This window comes from Rhinoraja longicauda, chromosome 17 (assembly GCF_053455715.1).
Source record: "Rhinoraja longicauda isolate Sanriku21f chromosome 17, sRhiLon1.1, whole genome shotgun sequence".
NCBI classification, from domain to species: Eukaryota; Metazoa; Chordata; class Chondrichthyes; order Rajiformes; family Arhynchobatidae; genus Rhinoraja; species Rhinoraja longicauda.
In genome coordinates this window covers 20,282,582-20,309,798 of record NC_135969.1, presented here as the reverse complement: position 1 = coordinate 20,309,798, position 27,217 = coordinate 20,282,582, and the positions used below count along the sequence as shown (strand labels likewise).

Genomic DNA, 27,217 nt, shown 5'->3' with positions numbered 1-27,217 from the left:
AGTCGAGAACCAAAGGACATAGGCTTAAGTTGTGGGGGGGGGGGGGGGGGAAAGGTTGAAAAGGAATCTGAGAGGTATTTTGGTTTTTTTTTAACAGAGGGTCTCCGTGCTGTACGTCTGGAAATGATCCAAATACAACCTGCGCGCCGGATTACCGAGGGAGTTGAGGGATAGAACAGGGCAATGGGATTGATGAACGGCGGGGTTGGGAGGGGGGGGAGGAGGTAAGAGGGGCCGAGGGGCCTGTTCTAGCTGCTGTTTACTGTGGGACGGCCCCGGAGGGAGTGGATTTCGGTGAGGGCAATGAGTGAGCTGGCAATGAGGAGGGAGGGGACCTGCGGAGATCGGCCGGCGTGAAGCTGCCGGTGCCGCGATGGGGGTGGGGTGGGGTGGGCTGGGGGCTGGGGGAGGGGTGGGGGTCGGGTAGGGTAGGGTGGCTCAGGGGTGGGAGCTGGAGCTGGAGGCGGAAGGGGCGGACCACGTCCCAGAGTCAGAGGTTACCAAAGAGTTCTGCCGGACTTCTAAAAAACTTTTGCCAAACTTTTAGTGAAAGTTTTTTTTTTTCAGGACGTTTTCTGTCCGAGCCGCGCAGCCAGCCCTGTCCCCGCCGGCCGGTGCTCCCCTCCCGAACCCATAACCCCCCCTCTACCCCCCCCCCCCCCACCCTCTACAAACCCCCCCCCCCCCCCTACACCCCCCCCTCCACAACCCCCCCCTCTACACCCCCCCCTCCACACACCCCGCCTCTACACCCCCCCTCCACACACCCCCCTCCACACCCCCCCTCTACCCCCCATACCCTCTACAACCCCCCTACCCTCTACAACCCCCCTACCCTCTACAACCCCCCTACCCTCTACAACCCCCCCTCCACAACCTACACACCCCCCTCCCTCTACACCCCCCCCTCTACACCCCCCTCCCTCTACATTCCCCCTCCCTCTACACCCCCCCACTCCACACACCCCCCCCCCCACAACCCCCCCTCCACAACCTCCCCCCCCTCTACACCCCCCCTCCCTCTACACCCCCCCCCCTCTACACCACCCCCTCCCTCTACACCCCCCCCTCCACACACCCCCCTCCACAACCCCCCCCTCCACAACCCCCCCTCCACAACCCCCCCCTACACACCCCCCCTCCCTCCACACCCCCCTCCCTCTACACCCCCCTCCCTCTACACCACCTTCCCTCTACACCCCCCCTCCCTCTACACCCCCCCTCCACACACCCCCCTCCACAACCCCTCCCTCCACAACCCCCCCCTCCACAACCCCTACCCTCTACAACCCCCCTACCCTCTACAACCCCCCTACCCTCTACAACCCCCCCTCTGCAACCCCCCTCAACAACCTCCCCCCCCTCTACACCCCCCCTCCCTCTACACCCCCCCTCTACACCCCCCCCTCTACACCCCCCCTCCCTCTACACCCCCCCTCCCTCTACACCCCCCCTCCACACACCCCCCTCCACAACCCCCCCCTCCACCACCCCCCCCTCCACCACCCCCCCCTCCCTCTACACCCCCCCTCCCTCTATACCACCTTCCCTCTACACCCCCCCCTCCCTCTACACCCCCCCCTCCCTCTACACCCCCCCCCCTCTACACCCCCCCTCCACAACCCCCCCCTCCCCCTGGGTCACGTAGTGCCCCCTTCCACCTCCCTCCCTAAAAACAATACCGCATTCTCCCAAGCCCACCCACTCGTTTTACCCCCCTTTCACCCCTCTCCTCCTCTCCCTTCAACCAACCTCCTCGCCTCCACCCCTTTCCCTTTCTGTCCCCCTCCCACCTTTCATTTCTCTCCACCTCCCCTGCAACCACACTCCTCGCCCCCAGCTATTCTGCCATTCCCCCCTCCTGCCTTCCCCCTTGCTCAACCATCCTCCCTTCCTCCCCTACCCCAACCCTTCATCTCCTCCTTTGCCCATCCTCCCCTCCTCCCTCACCATCTCCCCTTTACTCTCCAGTTCTCCTCCACCCCTGCCCAACCCTCTCCCCCACACGTCCCCATCACCCTCCCTACCCTCTCCTTGCCCCTTCTCCCTTGCTTATCTTCCACCTCCCCCCCCCCCCCCCCCCCAAGCTGCTGAGCGGTTCCCGTGCGTATCGAGGGCTCTTCCCTACTGGGGGTGCAGAGAATTGAGTGTGTGACACCCCCCCCCACTGTCTTGTTGCCCCCCCCCCCCCGACTCCCAAACCCAGGAACAGCCTACACCCCGTGCCTAACTCTGCCCATCCCTCTCCCTGGTGTTCCAGAGTCGCCCATGGAAGGCATGAAGACTCGGAGGAGGAGGAGGGAGATCGAGGACAGGGATCGGCCCGAGTGGGGGCAAGAGGAGGCGGGGGAAACGACCTGGAGGGTGGCTTCACAGGTCACGCTGCCCTATCTGCTGGCTGGACTAGGCATGGTGCTGGCCGGATTTGAGCTGGACATTATTCAAGTCAGTCCCTTTTAGTTTATTGTCATGTTTACCGCGGTATTGCACTGATCACCAACAAGGGAACCAGCATTGGACCTTGACTGTTTGAGTTTATTTATTGCTACGAGTACCAAGGTTCAATGAAAAGCTTTTGTTGCCTGCAAACCAGTCACAGAAAATATAATAGATGATTATAATCGAGCAGTCCACAGTGTAGATACATGATAAAGAGAATAACATTCAGTGCAAGATAAATCCAGTAAAGTCTGATCAAAGATAGCCCAAGGGTCTCCAATGAGGTAGATAATAGCTCAGGACTGCTCTCTTGTTGTTGGTTGGATGGTTCGGTTGCCTGACAACAGCCGGGAAGAAACTGTCCCTGAATCTGGAGGTGTGCGTTGTCATACTTCTATAACTTTTGCCCGATGGGAGAGGGGAGAAGAGGGAGTGGCCGGGGTGAGACTTGCCTCTTGCCTCTGGAACTGATGCGCTACAATACTTAGTAGTAGTTTAGTTTATTGCCACATGTACAGGTACAGCAAAAATCATTTTGTGGCAAGCTATCCAGTCAGCGGAAAGAGTTCCACTGTTCCCATCCTTGTATATTGTCGTTAGCACATCTTCCCCAGTCAACAATGGGCCATTATGGGCTCCATCCTTCCATTTTGGACTCCCCCTCATCTCCATCTATCAATCTAAAGAAGGATTCCGACCTGAAATGTCACATATTCCTTTTCTCCAGAGATGCCGCCTGACCCGCTGAGTTACTCCAGCATTTTGTGTCTATCTTCACCGGAAAGCCAATACATGATTACAATGGAGCTGTTAACAGTGTACAGATACAGGATAAAGGGAGTAGTGACATTTGGTGCAAGATAAAGTCCAGTAAAGTCTGAATAAAGACAGTCCGTGGGTCTCCAGTGAGGTAGATGGCAGCTCAGGACAGCTTACTAATTTAGTTGTTGATAGGACGGTTCAGTTGCCTGATAACAGCTGGGAAGAAACTGTCCCTGAATCTGGAGGTGTGCGTTTTCACACTTCTGTACCTCTTGCCTGATGGGAGAGGGGAGAAGAGGGAGTGACTTCAAACCCCCCCCCCCCCCCCCCAACCCCCACCCAGTTATCGCAGAGTGTGCTGTTGTGAAGAGTCTGGAGAAGGATGCATGGGTCCTTGTCACAGTTCATCCCTTTAGACTTTAGAGATACAGGGTGGAAACAGGCCCTTCGGCCCACCGAGTCTACTCTAACCAGTGATCACGCCGTACACTAACACTATCCTACACACTAGGCACAATTTAACCATTTTTACCGAAACCAATCAACCGACAAACCTGCATGTCTTTGGAGTGTGGGAGGAAGCACAAACTCCGTAACAGACAGCGCCCACAGTCAGGATCAAACCCGGGTCTCTGGTGCTGTAAGGCAGCAACACTAATGTTGCACCACTGTGCCGCCATAAAACACCCCAAACAGCTCCCTAACAGGGGACACTCTCTGATTTACGGGCTGTTCCCAGGGACACCTTTGGAGACAAACATCAGGTGCTGCTGGAAGACCATCAACTTGGTGAAAGATGCTCTATGATCTGCCCGAAACTTGTTGACCTCCCAGCAGGGAATGTTGCCGACTGGCCCGCTCCAGACTGCAGGAGTACGTGCCGAGGGACGCACTGAAGCTCGGTGCAGCCAACGCCAAGGCTCTGTGGGGGAGGACCACAGTCTAGGGTCCTTCCGCTGCTGGACATTGGGCAGCAGACATTGGGTACACCCCTCAAACAGGGGAAGGGATATCACCCTCGGGGGCCATATGAGTGGCAAGGGTGTTTTGTTCAAAGATAAGTGTGTCAGTCTGAAGAAGGGTCTCGACCCGAAACGTCACCCATTCCTTCTCTCCCGAGATGCTGCCTGACCTGCTGAGTTACTCCAGCATTTTGTGAATAAATACCTTCTAAGTGTGAACATTACTGAGTAGGACACTGTTGAATGTTAGACACTGAGAATGATGTATGAAGAGTTTTTAGTATAGTTTTTTTTTTACAATTCTGAATAGAGTTTATTTTTGGGGGAAGAAAATTGACCCCCAAGTACGGCACGAAAATAGGCCTAACTCGTCCATGCTGACTAACACGCTCCATCTACCAGTCCCATTCTGTGTTTGTCCCATATAGAACACGTAGAAAATAGGTGCAGGAGTAGGTCATTCAGCCCTTTGAGCCAGTACCGCCATTCAATATGATCATGGCTGATCATCCAAAATCAGTACCCCTGCTTTCTCCCCATATCCCTCTAAACCTGTCCGATCCATGTACCTGTCTGAACAAGGGTGCCGACCAGAATTGTCACCTCTCCGTGTTCTCCAGAGATGCTGCCTGACCCGCTGTCACCCCAGTACTTTGTGTCTTTCCCGGACCAAATGTCTCTTAAATGTTGTTATTCTACCTGCTTCAGCTATATCCTCTGGCAGCTCGTTCCATACACCCCCCCCCCCCCCCCCCCACCTTCTGTGTGAAAAAATCTTGATTAAATCTTTCCCCTCTAACCTTTAGCCTATGTCTATTGATTCCCCTGTAAAAGACTGTGCATTCATCCTATCTATTCCCCTCCTGATGTTGTACAGCTCAATAAGATCACCTCTCATCCCCCTGTGCTCCAAGGAACAAAGTCCCAGATTGCCCAACCCCTCCCTGTAGCTCAGGCCCTTGTCCAAGTAACATCCTCGTAAATCTTCAGCACTCTTTCAAGTAAATCTTCAGCACTCTTTCAAGTTTAACAGCATTAATTAATTATTTTATTTTTAGTCTGGCTGCAACTGGTGTTCAACAATGCTGAGAATGATATTTTGCATTCTGTATCTTCCCCTTTGCTCCACCTATTGTACTTGAGTTTGACCTGATTATATATATGTATAGTATTATCTGTTTTGTTCGGATAGCATGCAAAACAAAGCTTTTCACTGTACCTCGGTACGTGTGACAATAATAAACCTAAACATAAGTTGTAGTTCAGCAAATAGCACTAAACTATAAAAAAAGGTCACCTTCCCATATTCTCTAGAGATGCTACCTGACACTCTTGAGTTACTCCAGCACTTTGTGTCTTTCCCTATCCCATGGTCTCGTAAGTATTGTTATTCTACCTGCCTCAACCACTTCCTCTGGCAGCTCAGTGCGGGTCAGGCAGCATGTCTGGAGAACATGGAAAGAATGGCTCAACTGGGCTTGTATTCACTGGAGTTTAGAAGGCTGAGAGGGGTCTTATAGAAACATATAAAATTCTTAAGGGATTGGACAGGCTAGATGCAGGAAAAATGTTCTCAATGTTGGGGAAGTCCAGAACCAGGGGTCACAGTGTAACAATAAGGGGTAGGCCATTTAGAGCTAAGATGAGGAAAAGCTTTTTCACCCAGAGTTGTCAAGCTGTGGAATTCTCTGCCACAGAAGGCAGTGGAGGCCAATTCACTGGATGTTTTCAAGAGAGAATTAGATATAGCTTGTATGACCAACGGAATCAAGGGATCTGGAGAGAAAGCAGGAACGGGATACTGATTTTGGATGATCAGCCATTATCATATTGAATGGCGGTGCTGGTTCGAAGGGCCGAATGGCCTACTCCTGCACCTATTTTCTATGTTTCTATGATAGGTGAGTAATCTGAAGGATCCCGACCTGACATGTTCTCCAGAGATGCTGCCTGATACGCTGGGTTACTCCAGCAATTGGTGTTTTTTCTTTGTAAACCAGCATCCACAGTTGCTTGGTATCTCATTTTTCCTTTTACACTTGAAATAGAATACATTATTGTCACATGTGACAAGCCGCCGTGAAATATTTTGCTTGCATATCCAAGGTATGTGAATAGTCATCACGTAAACGGCGCTGACAACGTTACAAAGTACCCCTGCCAGCTCCTTTGTCCCCCCCCACCCCACGGCAGTCCCCCCATGCTGGGCCCTCCATTGTTCTTCCCCCTCCCTCACGGCGCTCCCCCCACACCGGGTCCTCCATTGTTCTTCCCCCACCCCCCCCCCCCCCCACCACTTTGTGACAAGATTAGTGTGTAGCCAAATGGTTGACAGGCATCCCTGTCCATTGTTCTGTCTGAAGAAGGGTCACGACCTGAAACGTCACCCATCCATGTTCCCCAGAGACTCTGCCTGACCCGCTGAGTTACTCCAGCACTTTGTATTTATCTTCGGTATAAGCCAGCATCTGCTGTTCCTTCCCACACATGGATAGGTGACTAGTCTGAAGAAGGGTCCCGACCTGAAATGTCCACCACAAATGCTGCCTGACCCACTGGGTTACTCCAGCACTTTGTGTCTTTTTTCGTAAACCAGCACCTGCAGTTTGCTGTGTCACCAGAGGCCCAGACGTGAGTTGTGTCCGTCCAATCAGCCAGCTGCCTTGGTGTGATGTCACAGATTGTTGTTTGAATTTGTGTCGCCAGGTCTCGGCTGCCCCCCCCTTCCCCCGGCAGGTCCACACCGTCACATGGGATGTTGTACAACCCCCTGCCCTTCCCTTTGCTCAGTGCCGCCACACCCCTCTCCACACCAGGCAGACTCAATCAGGTTCCTTGTACTGCCCACTGCTGCCAAGTCTGCCCATTATGTCCTTCAGGATTCAGCCACCTTGGTCAGTGTGGGCTCCTTCAGTTAATGCAGGGGCGTTCATGAAGGAGGGGTGGGGTGGGGCGAGTTAGTCCATGTGATTTTTTTTAGATTTTCAGATAATCTTGGGATGGCACGGTGGCACAGCGATAGAGTTGCTGCCTACAGCACCAGAGACACAGGTTCGATCCTGACCACAGGTGCTATCTGTACGGAGTTTGCACATTCTCCTTGTGACCGCATGGATTTTCTCCAGGTGCTCCAGGTTCCTCCCACGTTCCAAAGACGTACAGGTTTGTAGGTTAATTGGCTTGGTACAATTGTAAAATTGGCCCTAGTGTGTGTAGGATAGTATTAGTGTGCAGTTCTCCCTGTGACTGTGTGGGTTTCCTCCGGGTGCTCCGGTTTCCTCCCACATCCCAAAAATGTGTGTGTGGGTTTGTAGATTGATTGGCCCTCGGTAAATTGCCCCCTAGCCTGTAGGGAGTGGATGAGAAAGTGGGATAACATAGAACTAGTGTGAACGGGTGATTGATGGTTGGAGTGGACTCAGTGGGCCAAAGGGCCTGTTTTTGTGCTTTATCTCTAAACTGGGCTGCTTGACCTGCTGAGTTTCTCAAGAACTGTTTAATTTACACCAGTGAAAGATTGCTGGAACCTGGAGCAAGATGCAGCATGCTGGAGGGACTCGGCAGATCAGGCAGTGTCCGTAGAGGCAGAGGGGTGGTTGACATTTTGAGTTGGGACCTGCAGAGGGGAGGGTCAGAGGCTGGAGGTGGGGAAGCAGATGTGGTGATGGGGGGCGTTGATGGAAGTTGGAGCCATGGTTAGTGAGCGAGGGGAGACAGAGGCTAGAAGGTGGCAAAATAACCTACCAACACTCCCCTCCCCTCCCCTTCCCCCCTTGCCCCCTTCCTCCACTCTAGTCATTTAACCAATTCCACAGTTCACCACATCGTTTCCCTCTTGAGATCCCATCTAGCCAACACTGGGCCCACCAGGCACCACCCTGCCTGAAGTCATCTGTTGGTGATGTTGCTTTCACGGTGGGGAGCGAGGGGGGGGGGTTGCTCCTTCCCAACCTTTGCCCTCTGACTCCATGAGACCTTCACGTGGTTCTGAGCCCTCCCTCCCCCCTCCTCTCCCAAAGTCCCAGAATAGTACACGGAACTATTGCCCTTCGGCCCATGATGTCTGTGCTGAACATGATGCCAACACCATCTCTTATCTGCCTGGACATAATCCATATCCCTCTATTCCCTGCATGTTCATGTGCCTATCCAAAAGTCTCTGAAACGCCCCTATTGTATCTGCCTCCTCCACCCCTGGCAGCAGGTTCCTCCCAAGTAAAAATACTTGCCCCACGCATCTCCCTTACATTGGCCCCTCTCACCTTAATCCTATGACCTCTAGTCTTTGACATTTCCACTTTGGGGAAAAGGTTCTGACTGTCTCCCCTATCTATCTATGCCTCTTTATTGTATATACTTCTATTAGGTCTCCCTGTATAATTTTATAATTTTATAATTTATTTACTATTCATAATTTATCCATTTATCCTTATATTTATCTATTTATTTATTTGTCAATCTGTCAATTTATGTAATTATTAATCATCTGCCTGTTTACTCGTCAATTTATTTATTTATTGTTTGTTTATTTTTGTTATATACTTCTAACCGGTGGTCCCACATAATTTTATATACTTATTTGAGGTCTCCCCTCAACCTCCAACACCTGAGAAAACAATCCAAGTCTGTCCAACCTCTCCCTGTAGCTGAAATGCCCTAATCCAAACAGCATTCTGGTAAACACCTTCCCCCTCTCCAACACCTCCAGTACATCCAGACCAGCCTTGACTCTGTGCCCTGCTGCTGAGGCAGCAGAATTGGCCGGAGCTGCCTGTTCCGCATGCAAACGGCGAACTGAACAGCTGCTCTGGTTGCAGCACAGGTCTGACTCACTGTGAGGCAGCAACACAGAAATAAGAACCATTCATCTGCCCAGCCTGTGTCATTGTAAAGAGAGAGACCGATAGGGAGAGGGACCGAGAGAGAGAGAGAGGGACCAAGAGAGACAGAGAGGGAGGGGCAGAGGGACAGAGGGACCGAGAGAGAAGGAGGTGGCAGAGAGGGGGGGGGGGGGGGGGGGGGGACAGAGAGAGAGAGGGACCGAGAGAGACAGAGAGGGACCAAGAGAGACAGAGAGGGAGGAGCAGAGGGACAGAGAGGGACCGAGAGAGAAGGAGGTGGCAGAGAGGGGGGGGACAGAGAGAGAAGGGGAGGGACACAGAGAGAGGGGGAGGGACACAGAGAGAGGGGGAGTGGGACAGGGAGAGAGGGGGAGGGACACAGAGAGAGGGGGAGTGGGACAGGGAGAGAGGGGGAGGGACACAGAGAGAGGGGGAGGGACACAGAGAGAGGGGGAGGGACACAGAGAGAGGGGGAGGGACACAGAGAGAGGGGGAGGGACACAGAGAGAGGGGGAGGGACAGAGAGAGAGGGGGAGGGACACAGAGAGAGGGGGAGGGACACAGAGAGAGGGGGAGGGACACAGAGAGAGGGGGAGTGGGGCAGAGAGAGGGGGAGTGGGGCAGAGAGAGGATTCTAGTTTAATCTCTGTGTAACTCGTCAGATCCTCTGATCTTCCAGCGAAGGGCAAAGTCACCCTGAAGTCTTTTGCTGGGAACGTTTTCCCAGAGGCAGCGCCTGGTTTGACCCGTGCCGCGGCTGGTGCAGCCATCACCGGGGGTCCCGGCCGCTCCATCCCCTGGCCAGCCCGGGCTGGGAGGGCGGCTGGACGAGCAGCCGCTGAGGGGGAAGGAGCTGGTGGCCATGGGCTAGCTCGCCACACGGTGGCAGGAGGACCATGCGTGTGACGCAGCTCAAACTCCAGCTCTGGTTCACGGAGGGGCGTCTACGCAGGTTCACCTGCAGCCAGGCCAAATTCCCACCGGGCCTCCACCCGGAGACTGGCCTCACCTTGATCTCCCAGATCAGCCTGCCCTTCCTGCTGGCTGGAATCGGGATGGTGGCGGCCGGAATCGTCATGGACTTGGTGCAAGTGGGTATTCCTGCAGACCGCGCTCCACCCGAGGCCGAGACCGTGACTCGAGCCCATGGGGTGGGGGGGTGGGGTGGGGGTTAACGTGGTAGCACGAAGGAGGGTGGGACGTCATGGGGTGGTGGGACACAGGGATCCGGAACGTTCTATCCGTAATCTGCCACGGACTGAGCTCGTAAATCCAAAACCAGGGACAGTGTGCAGCAGGGCATGGGTAACAAGGTATTGAAGATGGGATAGCACAGGCTAAAGGGGTTGGTGACCTTGCAACCAGCATTAACTGGGCAGTGGGGTGCTCGTTTAGTACCGCCCCTCCTACAGTGCGATGCTCCCTCAGTACTGCCCCTCCCACAGTGTGGCGCTCCCTCAGTACCGCCCCTCCCTCAGTACCCCCCTCCCTCAGTACCCCCCCTCCCTCAGTACCCCCCCCCCCCCCCCCCAGTACCCCCCCCCCCCCCCCAGTACCCCCCCCCCCCCCTCCACAGTGCGGCCCTCCCTAAAACTATGATGATGTATGGATCCTGAGATTCTGGTGAAAACCAAACTTTCAGGCTTAATGGCAGTGATTCGTTTTTTGGGGGAGTTTTAAGTCTGGATTAACATGACCAATTAATTGCCTGTTAATGTCCAAAGTGGTGACTCTCTCCTGCACCCCTTGCCACCCCCCAAACTAACGTCACTTTGCTTCTTTATCTGGAAGTTTAATTCTATTTACAGCATAGGAATGGTGTGTCTGAGATGTGACTGCGCCTGTGTTTAGGTTGCTGACAGTTGCTGATAAAATGTTTTGGTTTAGTTCAGAGAGGCTGTGTGGCATCAGGCGGTTCGGCCCACTGAGTCCACGCCGATCACCCATTCACACTTGTTCCACGTTATCCCACTTTCTCAACCACTCTCTCCACACTAGGGGGACATTTCCAGAGGGGCCAATTAATCTACAGACCCACACTTTCTTTGGGGATGTGGGAGGAAACCCATGTGGTCACAGGGAGAACGTGCAAACTCCACACGCAGACAGCACCCAACCCTGGGTCTCTGGTGCTGTGAGGCAGTGGTTCACCCGCTGCACATTGCTGCCATATTTGACTCAAAATTTGACTCGTATTCTATTGATTCTTACAGTGTTTCAAACACTCGCGCTTTCCATCCCTCCCCTTTCCCTTCTCATTCTCCTTTCCATGGCCACCCTCGTCATATCTCTCTCCCTGTCTCTCTCTCTTTATTACAGAGGGTGGTAGGTATGTGGAATGAGCTGCCAGAGGAGTGATTAATGGCAGTGATTAGTTTTTTGGGGGAGTTTTAAGTCTGGATTAACATGACCAATTGCCTGTTAATGTCCAAAGTGGTGACTCTCTCCTGCACCCTACGATAACAACATGTAAAAGACATTTGGAGAGACACATGGATAGGAAAGGTTTCGAGGGAGATGGGTCGAACACCAAGAGGCATAACTGTCGTATATACCAACAAGGGAACAGTGACATTCTTACTTGCAGCAGCTTGACAGGATCGTAAACACAATAACATACAGATAAATGAAAAATATTCAATAATACAATCAATTAATAATCGTGATATTAGGTAACCATAATAGTGCAAAACCAAAGTCTGTAGAGCACTATTTAATGTTAACACCACAATGACATTTTTTACTTGTTGTGGTTTAACTGGCCCATAAACATAATAACATGCAAGTAAATATATAATAATCAGTAATACAATAAATTAATAACTAACACTGGGTGACCATAATAGTGCAAAAAATGAAGTCTGTAGTACAACCAAAGACCAGTCCATAGAAGATCACAGTTGCTGAGGTTGGTGTTGTGCAGTGTTCAAGAGCCTGATGGTTGCTGGGAAGAAGCTGTTCTTGAACCTGGAGGTCACGGTTTTCAGGCTCCTGTACCTTCTTCCCGATGGTAGCAGCGAGATGAGTGCGTGGCCAGGGTGGTGTGGGTCTGTGATGATGCTGGCTGCCTTTTTGAGGCAGCGCCTCCTGTAGATCCCTTCGATGGTGGGGAGGTCAGTAGCTGTGATGGACCGGGCAGTGTCCACCACTATCTGTAGTCTCCTTCATTCCTAACACTCGAGTTGCTGAACCAGGCCGTGATGCAGCCAGTCAGTGTGCTCTCTACTGTACACCTGTAGACGGTTGATAGTGTTCTGCTCTGTCGTCTAGCTGCAGTAAGGGGGACGTGCTGGGTGCAGTATTTTACTTCTGTCCATGTTGGGTGCATTTCCTGTCCTGTGAAGCACTTTGGGTTATCCAGGGGTTGTGATAACATAGTAGACAGTGTTCTTCCGATTTAGGTTTATTATTGTCACGTGTACCGAGATACAGTGAAAAGCTTTGTTTTGCTTATGATCCAATGAGATCAGATAATACAATGCATGAATGCAATCAGTTCATGCTCAAGAACAATGAGCAACGGGGAAGATACAGAGTGGAGAATGTAGTTCTCTGCGTTGTAGCGCCTCAGTTCCAGAGACAAAGTCAAATGTCCGCAATGGGGTAGAGGTGAATGCAAGCTTATGAAAAGACTGTTCAGAAGTCTGATATCAGAGGGGGAGAAGTTGTTTCTGAGTGTGGTGGTGCGCGCTTTCAAGCTTCTGTTCCGACTGCCCAACGGGAGCGGGGAGAAGAACAAATGACTTTGAAAGTCTTTGATGATGTTGGCTGCTTTCCCGAGAGAGCGTGAAGTGCAGATGGAGTCGGTGGTGGGGAGTCTGGTCTGTGTGATGGACTGGGCTCCAACTCTGTGATTTCTTGCAGTCTTGGGCAGAGCTGTTCCCAAACCAAGTTGTGATGCATCCCGATAGGATGCTTTCTCTGGTGCATCTGTAGACGTTGGTGAGAGTAGGTGGAGACGTGCCGAACTTTCCCTACGGTTTCTCGGAAGTATTCACCTTGCCGATGATGTGGATAGTTGAGATTGGACCAACCCCACAAGTGGACGGGGAGGGAGTTAGGAGCATTGACTCACCCCCCCATGATATCTGTCTGTGAGGGGTGGAGGCCCTTGCGTGCAGTGAGGAGGCCCCAGGCATTGGAGAGGGAGATGAGGTGGAATTTCTTTAGTCAGAGGGTGGTGAATCTGTGGAATTCATTGCCACAGAAGGCTGTGGAGACCAAGTCAATCGGTATTTTTAAAGTGGGGATAGATAGATAGATTATTCATTAGTAAGGAGTGAGGGGTCACAGGGAGAAGGCAGGAGAATGGGGTTGAGAGGGAAAGGTAGATCAGCCATGGTTGAATGGTGGAGTAGACTTGATCGGCCGAATGGCCTACCTAATTCTGCCCCATGAACTTATGAACTTCAGGAGACCCATCCAGCCCATTCCTCTGCCTGGTGTGCACGGAACGGCAGCAGTGGGGCTGGAGGTTTCTGGGGCCGGAGGGTCCTGATGATTGCAGTTGGAGTTGCCGTGGACTCCGGTGGGGACGGTTGGTCGGCCAGTCACTAACCTCTGATGTCTCTCCTCCCCCACTCTCCCTAGCACTGGCCGGTGTTCAAGGCAATGTCGGAAATCTTCATCCTAGCTCCTGCCCTGGTGGGGCTGAAGGGCAACCTGGAGATGACCCTGGCGTCGAGGCTGTCCACGGCGGTGAGCGACCCCCCAACCTCCGACCCCCGACCCCTGACCTCTCCCCAGGGCAGTCCCTCGTCCGTCAGCCGTCAGCCGTCATGGGAACCCCGAGCCCAATGTCACCCTCGGGTGCCGTCATTTGGACATGATGTTGATGGGACGTGCCTTTTGGAAATATATTGGGCATGAGTCACGCAGTACAGCACAGGAACAGGCCCTTCAGCCCACAACATTCATGCCCAACATGATGCTGTTAAACTAATCTCCACTGCCTGCACGTGATCCATATCCCTCTATTCCCTGCATATCCATTGTGCCGATCTAAAAGGCTTTCAAACACTACTATCATATCTACCTCCACCACCACCCTTTCGCCTCCTACACTCCAGTGAGAATAATCTCAGCCTGTACAATCCCTGCAACCATAGCCCTTCATTCCAGACCACATTCTGGTGAATCTCATCTGCACCCTGAGGCTGGGACTTTATTTCTTGGAGTGCAGGAGGCTGAGGGGTGATCTTATCGAGGTGTATAAAACCAAGAGGCAAATAGATGGGGTAAATGCACCGTCTTTTACCCAGAGTAGGGGAACCGAGAACCAGAGGTCATAGGTTTAAGGTGAGAGGGGAAAGATTTACATAGAACAGTACAGCACAGGCACAGGCCCTTCGGCCCATAACATCTATGCCGAACATGATGCCAAGACCATCTCTTACTTCCTGCATATTTTCCATATCTCTCAATTCCCTGCATACGCACCCATTCAAAACTCACGTTCCAGGCCCCCACCACAATCTGTGTAAAAAACATAAACTTGTCCTGCACATCTCCTTTGAACTTTGCCGCCCTCCCCTTAAAGTCATGCCCTCTAGATATTGATGTTTCCACCCTGGGGAAAACGTTTCTGACTCTACTCTATCCACGCCTCTCTTCTCTACCTGCACATAATCCATATCCCTCCATTCCCTGCATATCCATGTGCCTTTCCAAAAACCTCTTGAATGCCACGATTGTATCTGCCTCCACCACCTCCCCTAGCAGTGCGTTCCAGGCCCCCACCACCCTCCGTTTAACAAACACCTGTCCTGCACATCTCCTGAACAGCCTTGGGGACAAAGGTTGCCCTTCTCCTCTGTGTCCCACAGCCTGGGCAGTGAAGCCGGCATCCTGAGGGGAGCCATTCTAACGCAGAGCACAGGACGTGTGAGGGGTTCGGTAAAATCCTGCCAGCTGACCTCAGCATCTGCTGGTCGCAGAGGGTGGAGAGGGCTCTGACAGGGAGTCCAATAATTTTGGGACAGACTTTGGCTGTGCTCTGCAGGTGGTTTCTGTTGATAGGGAAGGCTTAGAGAGAACCGCCTGCTGAGTTACATTGTGTGTCTGTGTACTGTTTATAGGGACGGGAGGGAGGCAAGTGCGAGGGGTGGGATGTGTTCAGCCCCGGTTCTGACTGACACTGTGCGCTGTTTCTGTGACAGGCGAACACTGGGAAACTGGACAGTGCTGCTAACTGCTGGCTGCTGGTGACAAGCAACTTGGCCCTGATACAGGTAGGGCACGGAACCCCCTCCCCCCGGCCCACTGTCAGCGGCCGTGCTTGTATTCGGCCAAAATGTGGCACATAATACGGTAAATCCTCGGAGGGTTTTTGTTTGTTGGTGTTCGTTATTGCCGATTGTCCCCTGTAACCGCGTAAGTGATTCACTCCAAACATCTCGCAGACACTCCCTGAAACGAGTTGTTTTCATTTACAAAGTTCTTTTTAGCAGCTTCTTTTTGTTACTGCATGCTGAAAATACCACAGGCTGTGTGTTAATTTGTTTGATAGTTAAGTATGGAAGGAAGCGTGTCAATCTCAGTGGCCTCCACAGTGGAACTAGCAGCCTGTGTTCTTAAAGAGACAGACCGTTATAAAGAGGTCTGAAATAACAAGGGTTTATTGTGCTGGAGTAACTCAGCGGGTCAGGCAGCATTTCTGAAGAACATGACTCATGAAGGGTCCCGACCTGAAACATCACCATTCCATGTTCTCCAGAAATGCTGCCTGACCCACTGGGTTACTCCAGCACTTTGTGTCCTTTTGTGTATTAACCAGCATCTGCAGTTCTTTCTTTCTACACATGTATGGCCACATGTGTATTCTGCGTGTTTTGCTTGCGTGTGTATTCACAGGTATTGTATGTCTGCCTGCATGTGTGTACGTGTACTGTCAGTGTGTACATCTGCATGTTCCGTATGTGTACATGTCCATGTGCTGTGTGTGAACACGTATGTGCTGTGAGTTTATATCTACGTTTGCTGTTTGTATGTCTGTGCACATTTATATGTGCAGATATACAGTGAAAAGCCTTGTTTAGCATGCTATCCAATCAGATCAGATATACTGTACATAAATACAGTTCAAACATATACAATAGGCAGAGCAAAGGGGAAGATACAGAGTGCAGAATATAGTTCTCAGTATTGTAGCGCATCAGTTCCAGAGACAAAGTCCAATGTCCGCAATGGGGTTGAGGTGAATTAGGCAGTACCCTAGCTTATAACAGAGGGGAAGAAACTGCTCCCGAGTCTGGCTGTGCACGCTTTCAAGCTTCTGCACCTTCTGCCGGACGGGAGCGAGAAGAAGAAGGAATGACTGGGATTATGTTGGCTGCTTTCCCGAGGCAGCGTGAAGTGTTGATGGTGGGGAGTCTAGTCAGTGTGATGGACTGGGCTACATCCACAACGCTCTGCGATTTCCTGCAGTCTTGGGCAGAGCTGTTCCCAAACCAAGCTGTGATGCATCATCCCGATAGGATGCTTTCCGCACTGCATCTGTAGACCTTGGTAAGATTCTTTGGAGTTTGTGTGTACGTGTATATGTTCCATGTATGCATGTACATGTGCCGTGTGTACATATATGTGTGCGTGCTTGTGCAATGTGTATCTGAACGAGTATATTTGCCAAATGTTTGCATGTGCTGTATACATGTGTCTGTGTACACATGCCATGTATATCTGTATAATGGAATATGTGCCATGCCTGTACATGTTCACGTGCAATGTGTATGTACATGAGCCATGTGTGTGCATGCACATGTGCCATGCGTATGTTAATGTTCCTTGTGCATGTCCTTATGACGTGTGTGGGCATGTACAAATGCTGTATGCAGACCTCCCAACATTTGATTTTACAAATTAATCATTTTGATGTCCAAAATTCAGAGTTTTACATCAAAATTCATAATATGGCATTTAATGCAACTTTTCAGCAAAAGAAAGTATGCACGCCAAATGGGTGTATGCATTGCACTGCATTCATGTGTGATAAACGACTATTAATTCCAACAGTCTGTAGTTCTTGGACTACATGTACAATGTCTGGCCTATCATGAGTATATTCTGCTATTTATAGAATGGTTATCGAACAGAGATACTTTTTGCAACACAAAGAAGAAATTGTTTTGTTTTGTTGTATCTATTTTGCTTTTTCCTTACACATCCCAATGCGCTTGGTATTGAGTAAAAGAATAATGGTCATAAAATGTATGACTAAGTTATGAAGAAAGAGTTGATATGTGCGACTCAACTAAGCATACTGTAGTACTTGTTGAAGTAAATTCGCACATTCATTGATAATCAGCCCAAAACGGTGGTAATTGGCTTTTCTGCTGTGCTTTATATTTTAACCCTGTCTTAATTAATACAATTATATAATCTTGCATAAATGTAATATTTACCCGTTACAGTTCCACCGCTGATTTTCTGGCACTCTTGGTTCCAGAGCTTTGCTGGTTTATCCAGCTGGCCAAGGAAGTCGGCGATGGGAATAGATTTGCTGGCTCCAGCTGGGCTGGAATTCCATAGCCCCGGCCGCAGGTTGCAAATTCAACCCACCGATCGGCTGTGGAAGTCCAGATGAGGTCGAGATTGGCTGCCTTGCCCAGCCGAGGTGCCACATTTTCGGGGAGACTTCCAGGGCGAGAGGATTTCTCGCGGAACCCTTAGCAACCTCTAGCGGCCGAATTGACAAATTGCAATTGCCGACTATTTTGCAGAAAAAATGTGAGGCGAAATCGGAATGGTTGGGAGGGGTGTGCACGTACATGTGCCGTGTGTATGTTCACGAGCCGTGTGCATGTACACATGCCGTGTGCAAGTTCAGGAGCCTTGTGCATGTATGTGTAGTGTGTGCTGACCTGCGGTGTCTCCACAGCTCCAGGCCACGGTGGTGGGTTTACTGTCGGCAGTGGTGGCCATCACCCTGGGCTCCATCTCTCGGGGCAACATTGAGATTAACCGCGCCCTTCTGCTCTGTGCCATCAGCGCCAGTACCGCCTTCATCGCCGCGATGGTCTTAGGTATGTGACCCAGGACCCAGCACCCCGACCTCACCCCCCCCCCCCCCCCACCCCCCAGTGCCAGCAGCGGCAACACCATCTTCATTGCCACGCTGGTCCTTGGCACGTGACCTCTGACCCCGACCATAGCCCCTGATCCCTGCCTGACCCCATTTCCCTGAGCTTCACCCGCCACTGCACTCCCCCGCCCCCCCACTCCCCCACCCACTCCCCCACCCACTCCCCTCACTCCCCCCGCCCACTCCCCTCACTCCTCCCCTCACTCCCCCGCCCACTCCCCTCACTCCCCCCGCCCACTCCCCTCACTCCCCCACCCACTCCCCTCACTCCCCCACCCACTCCCCTCACTCCTCCCCTCACTCCCCCGCCCACTCCCCTCACTCCCCCCACCCACTCCCCTCACTCCCCCCGCCCACTCCCCCCACCCACTCCCCTCACTCCCCCCGCCCACTCCCCTCACTCCCCCCGCCCACTCCCCTCACTCCCCCACCCACTCCCCTCACTCCCCCACCCACTCCCCTCACTCCTCCCCTCACTCCCCCGCCCACTCCCCTCACTCCCCCCGCCCACTCCCCCACCCACTCCCCTCACTCCCCCCGCCCACTCCCCTCACTCCCCCCGCCCACTCCCCTCACTCCCCCCGCCCACTCCCCTCACTCCCCCCGCCCACTCCCCCCACCCACTCCCCTCACTCCCCCCACCCACTCCCCTCACTCCCCCCACCCACTCCCCTCACTCCCCCCGCCCACTCCCCTCACTCCCCCCGCCCACTCCCCTCACTCCCCCCGCCCACTCCCCCCTCACCCCCTCCCACTCCCCTCACTCCCCACCCACTCCCCTCACTCCTCCCCTCACTCCCCCGCCCACTCCCCTCACTCCCCCACCCACTCCCCTCACTCCCCCCGCCCACTCCCCTCATTCCCCGCTCACTCTCCCTGCCCACTCCCCTCACTCCCCCCCACTCCCCTCACTCCCCCCCTGCCTGATACAGAGTGGGGGGGGGAGACGGGGGGAGACATAATTTCTTCCGCTGACTTTCCACCCTCTGCAGTTCCACCGGTGACCACACGACGGAGACGTTGGCCGATGACAGGCCCTCCTTGAATCACCCCTCCCTGCATCCCTGCCCCACTCCCCACTCCTCCTACGGTACCCCTACTCTCCCCCCCTTACTTCTCAACCTCTTTCCCCCATTCCCTCTCCTCCCCTCCCCCCCCCCCCCCCCCCCCCCCCCAGGTCTGGTGATGGTCGCGGTGATCCTGGGCGCACAGAAGATGGGGGTGAACCCGGACAACATTGCCACGCCGATCGCCGCCAGCCTCGGTGACCTCGTCACCCTCTCCCTGCTGCGGTGATCAGCAGCACCCTGTACCATTACACCGGTAGGAGGGGAGGGGGGTAGGTGGGGACGAGGGGTTGGATGGGGAGGGGGGGAAAGGGGGGGGAGGTGGAGTGGGAGGGGGGTTGGTGGGAGGAGGGGGGGTTGGTGGAGGGGGGGAGGAGGGGGGAGAAGGGGAGGGTGTGGGCTTACATTGGGGAGCAGGGTGCTGTGGGAGGGGCCGTACTGAGGGAGGGTCTGACTGCCGTCCCTGTCTCCAGACATAACCTACCTGGCTCCTACGGTGTGCGGGCTGCTGATCATGGTGACACCCGTGTGGCTGCTGATCGCCCGGCGGAGCAGCTCGAGCCGAGAAGTGCTGTCCACTGGCTGGCAACCCGTCCTGGTGGCCATGTTGATCAGCAGGTGGGTCCCACTCTCAGTCACCCCCCATCACACCCCCTCGCCCATCACACACTCCCCCCCCCCCCAATCACACACTCCCCCCCCCATCACACACCCCCCTGTCACATATTCCCCCATCACACACTCCCCCCCCCCCATCACACACCCCCCCATCACACACCCCCCCAATCACACACCCCCCATCACACACTCCCCCATCACCCACGCCCCATCACACACTCCCCCCACACACCACTCCCCCACCACACTCCCCCCCAACACACACCCCCCACACACACCCCCCCCCAATCACACACCCCCATCACACACTCCCCCCCCCCATCACACACTACCCCCCCACACACACACCCCCATCACACACCCCCCACACACACACCCCCATCACACACCCCCCCACACACAACCCCCCCATCACACACTCCCCCCATCACACCACCCCCCCCACCACACACCCCCCCCATCACACACACCCCCCCACACCCCCCATCACACACTCCCCCCCCCATCACACACCCCCATCACACATTCCCCCCCATCACACACTCCCCCCATCACACACTCCCCCCCCATCCCACACACCCCCCATCACACACCCCCCCCCAATCACACACTCCCCCCCCATCACACACTCCCCCTCCACATATTCCCCCCATCACACCACTCCCCCCCAATCACACACCCCCCATCACACACTCCCCCCCCATCACACACTCCCCCCCCATCACACACTCCCCCCGTCACACACCCCATCACACACTCCCCCCCCATCACACACTCCCCCATCACACACTCCCCCCATCACACATTCCCCCCCATCACACACTCCCCCCATCACACACTCCCCCCCATCACACACTCCCCCCCATCACACACTCCCCCCCCCATCACACACTCCCCCATCACACACTCCCCATCACACACTCCCCATCACACACTACCCCCGCATCACACACTCCCCCTCGTCACATATTCCCCCCATCACACACTCCCCCATCACACACGCCCCCATCACACACCCCCCATCACACACTCCCCCATCACACACTCCCCCATCACACATTCCCCCCCATCCACACCCACCCCCCATCACACACTCCCACCATCACACACTCCCCCCCCATCACACACTCCCCCCCCCATCACACACTCCCCTCGTCACATATTCCCCTCGTCACATATTCCCCCCATCACACACTCCCCCCCATCACACACTCCCCCCATCACACATTCCCCCCATCACACACTCCCCCCCCCATCACCACATTCCCCCATCACACACTCCCCCCCCCCATCACACACTCCCCCCATCACACACAATCCTCCCATCACACATTCCCCCCCATCACACACTCCCCCATCACACACTCCCCCATCACACACCCCCATCACACACTCCCCCCATCACACACTCCCCCCCATCACACACCCCCTCCTCCGTCACACACACCCCCATCACACACCCCCTCCTCCATCACACACTCCCCCCCGTTACACACTCCCCCCATCACACACCCCCATCACACACTCCCCCCGTTACACACTCCCCATCACACTCCCCCATCACACACTCCCCCATCACACACTCCCCCCATCACACACCCCCATCACACACTCCCCCCATCACACACTCCCCCCCGTTACACACTCCCCCATCACACACTCCCCCATCACACACTCCCCCCCATCACACACCCCCTCCTCCATCACACACTCCCCCCCATCACTCACTCCCCCATCACACACTCCCCCCATCACACACTCCCCATCACACACACATTCCCCCATCACACACTCCCCCATCACACACTCCCCCATCACACACTCCCCATCACACACTCCCCCCATCACACACTCCCCCCCATCACACACTCCCCCCCATCACACACCCCCTCCTCCATCACACACTCCCCCCATCACTCACTCCCCCATCACACACTCCCCCCATCACACACTCCCCCATCACACACTCCCCCATCACACACTCCCCCATCACACACTCCCCCATCACACACTCCCCATCACACACTCCCCATCACACACTCCCCATCACACACTCCCATCACACAATCCCCGCATCAAACACCCCCCCATTACACACTCCCCCCCATCACACACCCCCCCATCACACACTTCCCCCATCACACACTCCCCCCCCGTCACACACACCCCCGTCACACACTCCCCCCCTCCCAACACACTCCCCCCCTCCCAACACACTCCCCCCCCTCCCAACACACTCCCCCCTCCCAACACACTCCCCCCCCTCCCAACACACTCCCCCCCTCCCAACACACTCCCCCCCTCCCAACACACTCCCCCCCCCCCCCCCCCCCATCACACACTCCCGGTACTGGTTCGCTGGAGTTTTTTTCGAGGCACTCCTTTGATCAAACGTCTCTCTCCACTGGTGAATGTTTTGCAGTTGTGGGGGTCTGATCCTGGACAAGATGATCACAGACCCGCGGTTTGAGGGGATGGCCGTCTTCACACCTGTCATGAATGGTGAGTTCACCCATCAGGTTACCAGTACATGTGACCATCAACTGAGCTAAAACTGAGGGTAGGAGAATCAGGACACATTGGTTTATGGTGAGGGGGTAAAGATGTACTGGAGACGTTTTTGACAAAGAGAACGGTGGGTATATGGAACCAGCTGCCAGAGGAGATGGATAGAGACATTCCTAATTTCCTGTTATGAAACATAAAACAGAACAGCACAGGAAAGGCCCTTCAGCCCACTCTCAGCACTGACATGGTGGGCCAAAGGGCCTGTTTCTGCGCTGCTGTATTCTGTGTACAGTTATTGCAGCCGGAATCTCTAGCTGGCACAACTACGCAGCGGGTGGAGCTGCTGCCTCACAGCACCAGAGACCCTGGTTCGATCCTGACCTCAGGTGCTGTTCTGTGTGTGTAACTTGCACGTTCTCCCTGTGAAGCGTGGGTTTCCTCCGGGTGCTCTGGTTTCCTTCCACATTCCAAAGACGCGCAGGTTTGTGGGTAAAATAGTCATCTGTAAATTACCCCTAGTGTTTAGTGAGTGGGTGAGGAGGTGGAATCGCATCAAACTCATGTGAACGGGTGATCAGTGGTGAGTCAGTGGGCTGAATTTGTGGAGAACATGGAGAGGTGACGTTTGGGGTCAGTCTTCTGATGGTGTATTTTTGTGGCGTATTGAGTATAGATGTTGGGAGTTCATGTTGCAGTGATACAGAGTATTGTGTTCAGTTTTGGGCACCATGTTATAGTAAAGATGTTGTCAAACTGGAAAAAGAAACATAGAAAATAGGTGGAGTGGGCCATTCGGCCCTTCCATCCAGCACCGCCATTCAAAATGATCATCCAAATTCAGTACCAAATTCCACTGCCTTCTGTGACAGAGAATTCCGCAGTCACAACTCTCTGGGTGAAAAATATTTCTTCATCTCCGTCCTAAATGGCCTAGCCCTTATTCTTAAACTGAGACCCCTGGTTCTGGACTCCCCCAACATTGGGAACATGTTTCCGGCATCTAGCCTGTCCAGTGCCTTAAGAATGTTATATCTTTCTATACGATCAACTCTCATTCTTCTAAATTCCAGTGAATGGTGGTGCTGGCTCGAAGGGCCGAATGGCCAGCTGCTGCGCCTATTTTCTATGCTTTTACTATTCCGTCTTCAAGTTGAATGTTGTACTTCGAGGAGATGTGGGAGCTGGGAATGGTTGGGGTTGTGCCGAGGGTTAGAATGGGCTCAATGGGCTGAATGTCCTGCTGTTGCACGGTCCGACGCGTGTGTTGGCTGGGATTGATCCTCTCCCCCTGACCTCTTACCTTTGCCCCTCCCCTTCAGGAGTCGGTGGGAACCTGGTGGCGATCCAGGCCAGTCGCATCTCCACCTACCTGCACCAGAGCAGCACTCCAGGACTGCTGCCGCAAGGCATGCAGGAGCTGTGTCCCACCTGCTGCCAAATCTTCCTGCGCTCAGGTAGGTCTCACTGGGGCGGGGGTGGGGGAGTGCCCTCATTGTTCCTCGCTGCCCCCCCTTGCCTCTCCATGCAAGTCCTCTGCGCCATTTCTCCCCACCGCTTTCTCCCATGTTTCTCCCCAACATATCATTTCGCCCCCCACCCTTAATTTCTCCCCTCTCTCCTGTTTCTCCCCCCTCCACCCATCTGTTTTCCCCCACACTTCCATTATTCCCCTCCTCCTTCCCCCCTCTCACCCTCCTTCCCCAGTGTTTCTCACCTCCTCCTCCCACTCTTTCCCCTCCATTGAACCGCAGTTCCTCTGATCTCCAAACCCTCCCCCCACAACTCCTTGTCCACACCCAGCAACTGGGCTCAGTGCGGCCATGCTCCAAAGTATTGGTTTATTACTGTTGTGTGTACGGAGATTCAGTGTTAAACTTTCTCTGCATGCTCTCTAGATAAATCAGTCAGATTATGAGTACAACCAAGCTGTACACAAGCACCAACAGGTAAAGAGAAAAATAGCAGAGTGCAGAATATAGTGTTACAGTTACAGGACAAGTGCAGATTTAAAAAAGCCCCAGGTCCACGCTGAGGTAGGTTGGAAGATGAGGACTACACCCTAGTTTATGGGAGGACCGTTCCGTAGTCTGATAACGGCGGGGAAAAGGCTGTTCCTGAGTCTAGTGGTACACACGTTCAAGCTTTTGTATCTTGTGCCCAATAAGAGAGGAGAGAAGAGGGAATGCCCGGGGTGTGAGTGGTCCTTGATGCTGGCTGCTTTCCCGAGGCAGCGTGAAGTGTAGATGGAGTGGATGGTGGGGAGCCTGGTCTGTGTGATGGACTGGGCTACATCCACAACTCTCTGTGCTGTCTTGTGGTCTTGGGCAGAGCTGTTCCCAAACCAGGCTGTGATGGACTGGGCTACATCCACAACTCTCTGTGCTGTCTTGTGGTCTTGGGCAGAGCTGTTCCCAAACCAGGCTGTGATGGACTGGGCTACATCCACAACTCTCTGTGCTGTCTTGTGGTCTTGGGCAGAGCTGTTCCCAAACCAGGCTGTGATGGATCCCGATAGGATGCTTTCTACGGTGCGCCTGTAGAAGTTGGTAAGTCATTGGAGACGTGCCGAATGTAGCAAAAAGGAACTACACAAAAAGACAAAGTGCTGGAGTAACTCAGGGGGTCAGGCAGCATTCCTGGAGAGAACATGGATAAGTGACGTTTTGGGTCGAGACCCTTCTTCAGACAGATTAGGGGGGGGGGCAAAGCGTGCCAGGTGATAGGTGGACACAGGCGACGGGGTGTTGGAGAGGCAGATGGTTGAAATGAAGGGCAGAGATTAAAGTGTGTGAGTAAAGAAACCACAGTAGTTGTGAGGCAGAGAGATTGCAGAGTGGCAAATTGTGAAGCCAGAAGAGGGAATGTGGGAGGAGGAGGAGGGGGGATGGGTGGGAGTCCAGGTGGGACATTGGGTGGAGGGAAGTTGTTCGAGGTGGGCTCCTACATTGGCGTGACTCAGCGTAGACTCGGTGACTATTTTGCCCCACAGTTGCTGGCTACTGGGTTTGAGACAGATAGTCAGCAGGATACCCTCTGCCCCCCACAGGTCCGAACTCGAACTCTGCCCGCGTGCTGATGATTCTGGTGATGCCAGGGCACCTGCTCTTCCTCTTAACCATCCACGTGGTGCGAGCCGGCCACGTCGCCATCACCTTAATCTTTACCGCCTTATACCTCACCGCCGCCATGCTCCAGGTACCCAGGGAGGGGCGGTACTGAGGGAGCGCCGCGCTGTGGGAGGGGCAGTACTGGGGGAGGGACGGCACTGAGGGGGGGTGGTGGTACTGGGGGAGGGGCAGTACTGAGGGAGTGCTGCACTGAGGGGGGGGCGGTACTGGGGGAGGGGCAGTACTGAGGGAGTGTCACACTGAGGGGGGGGACGGTACTGGGGGAGGGGCGGTACTGGGGGAGTGCCGCACTGAGGGGGGGCGATACTGGGGGAGTGCCGCACTGAGGGGGGGCGGTACTGGGGGAGGGGGGCAGTACTGAGGGGGTGGTACTGAGGGAGTGCCGCACTGAAGGGGGGGCGGTACTGAGGGAGTGGCGCGCTGTGGGAGGGGGGCAGTACTGGGGGAGGGGCGGCACTGGGAGGGGCGGTACTGGGGGAGGGGCGGCACTGAGGGGAGGCGGCACTGAGGGGGTGGCGGCACTGTGGGAGGGGCGACACTGGGGGAGGGGCGGCACTGGGGGAGGGGCGACACTGGTGGAGGGGCGGCACTGGGGGAGGGACGGCACTGAGGGGGGGCGGCACTGAGGGGGTGGCGGCACTGGGGAGGGGCGGCACCGGGGGAGGGGTGGTACTGTGGGAGGGGCGGCACCGGGGGAGGGGTGGTACTGTGGGAGGGGGGCAGTACTGTGGGAGGGGGGCAGTACTGATGGAGGGGGGCAGTACTGATGGAGGGGCGGCACGGTGGGGGGGGGGGGCAGTACTGAGGGAGCCACTGACCGCTCTCCCCTGGGGACAGGTGTTCCTGCTGCTTTACAGCGCGGAGCTGCTGGTGAGACTGACCTGGAGCCTGAGACTGGATCCTGACAACTTTTCCATCCCGTACCTGACCGCCTTCGGGGACCTGCTAGGAACCGGCTTCCTCGCAATCTGCTTCTACGCCACGCTGGTGACGGGAGCCGGAGATTGAGGCGGGGGAGAGGGAGAGGCTGTTCCCCAAGCCCGTACTCTGGGGGGGACACCTTACCGTGATCGCCGCGCCGCACTGACCCCACGGGGCACGTGCACAACCGGCCTGCACTCAGGGAGGGAGTGGGGAGGCTAGACCCACCCTTGCCCAGAACCAACCCCAGCTCCAGAAACAGGCCATTCAGCCTCTCCCCTGCACGCCCATCCCCATGGGAGTGTGCCCAGTGAGAGCAGCCTGGCTGTTTGCCAGCGGCAGTGAGGGGTCATCTAACCGTTTCAGGTGCTGGCAGGTCTCCAGCGCTGGTGAACAGCCCACACCAGGCCGGCAATGTCGCTTACTCCCTGCTCCACCGAACAGTAAATATTTATTTTGCACCGTCTCGTGTGGTCTGCTGCACATTTATTCTCAAGCTGACTAAAACTTTTGTGTTAAATAACCAAAGTCAAACAAAACTTTCCAGATTTCTCAAAGGTACAGCGATCTACTTTGTAGCGTTCCTGTCAGTGTGTGTGTGTGACCCATCCCCAGTGTGGGTCAGTGTGTGTGTGTGTGACCCATCCCCAGTGTGGGTCAGTGTGTGTGTGTGGGGGGGGGGCGTCCCCAGTGAGGGTCAGTGTGTGTGTGTGTGTGTGTGTGTGTGTGTGTGTGTGACCCGTCCCCAGTGTGGGTCAGTGTGTGTGTGTGTGTGGGGGGGGGCCGTCCCCAGTGAGGGTCAGTGTGTGTGTGTGTGTGTGACCCGTCCCCAGTGTGTGTGTGTGTGACCCGTCCCCAGTGTGGGTCAGTGTGTGTGTGTGACCCGTCCCCA

General features: G+C 54.6%; 1 protein-coding gene across 1 annotated transcript; it reads left to right on the top strand.

The window, feature by feature from the left end:
• Positions 1-593: 593 nt before the first annotated feature.
• Positions 594-26,783, top strand: LOC144601629 (solute carrier family 41 member 1-like). The gene is given in 12 exon segments (XM_078413854.1): positions 594-614; positions 2,261-2,445; positions 13,595-13,702; positions 15,163-15,234; positions 17,880-18,024; positions 19,261-19,368; positions 19,371-19,406; positions 19,624-19,768; positions 22,191-22,270; positions 23,596-23,730; positions 25,323-25,471; positions 26,242-26,783. Coding segments are annotated over 11 exon segments (1,326 nt in total). The 5' UTR covers positions 594-614; positions 2,261-2,268; the 3' UTR covers positions 26,413-26,783.
• The last annotated feature ends 434 nt before the right edge of the window (positions 26,784-27,217 follow it).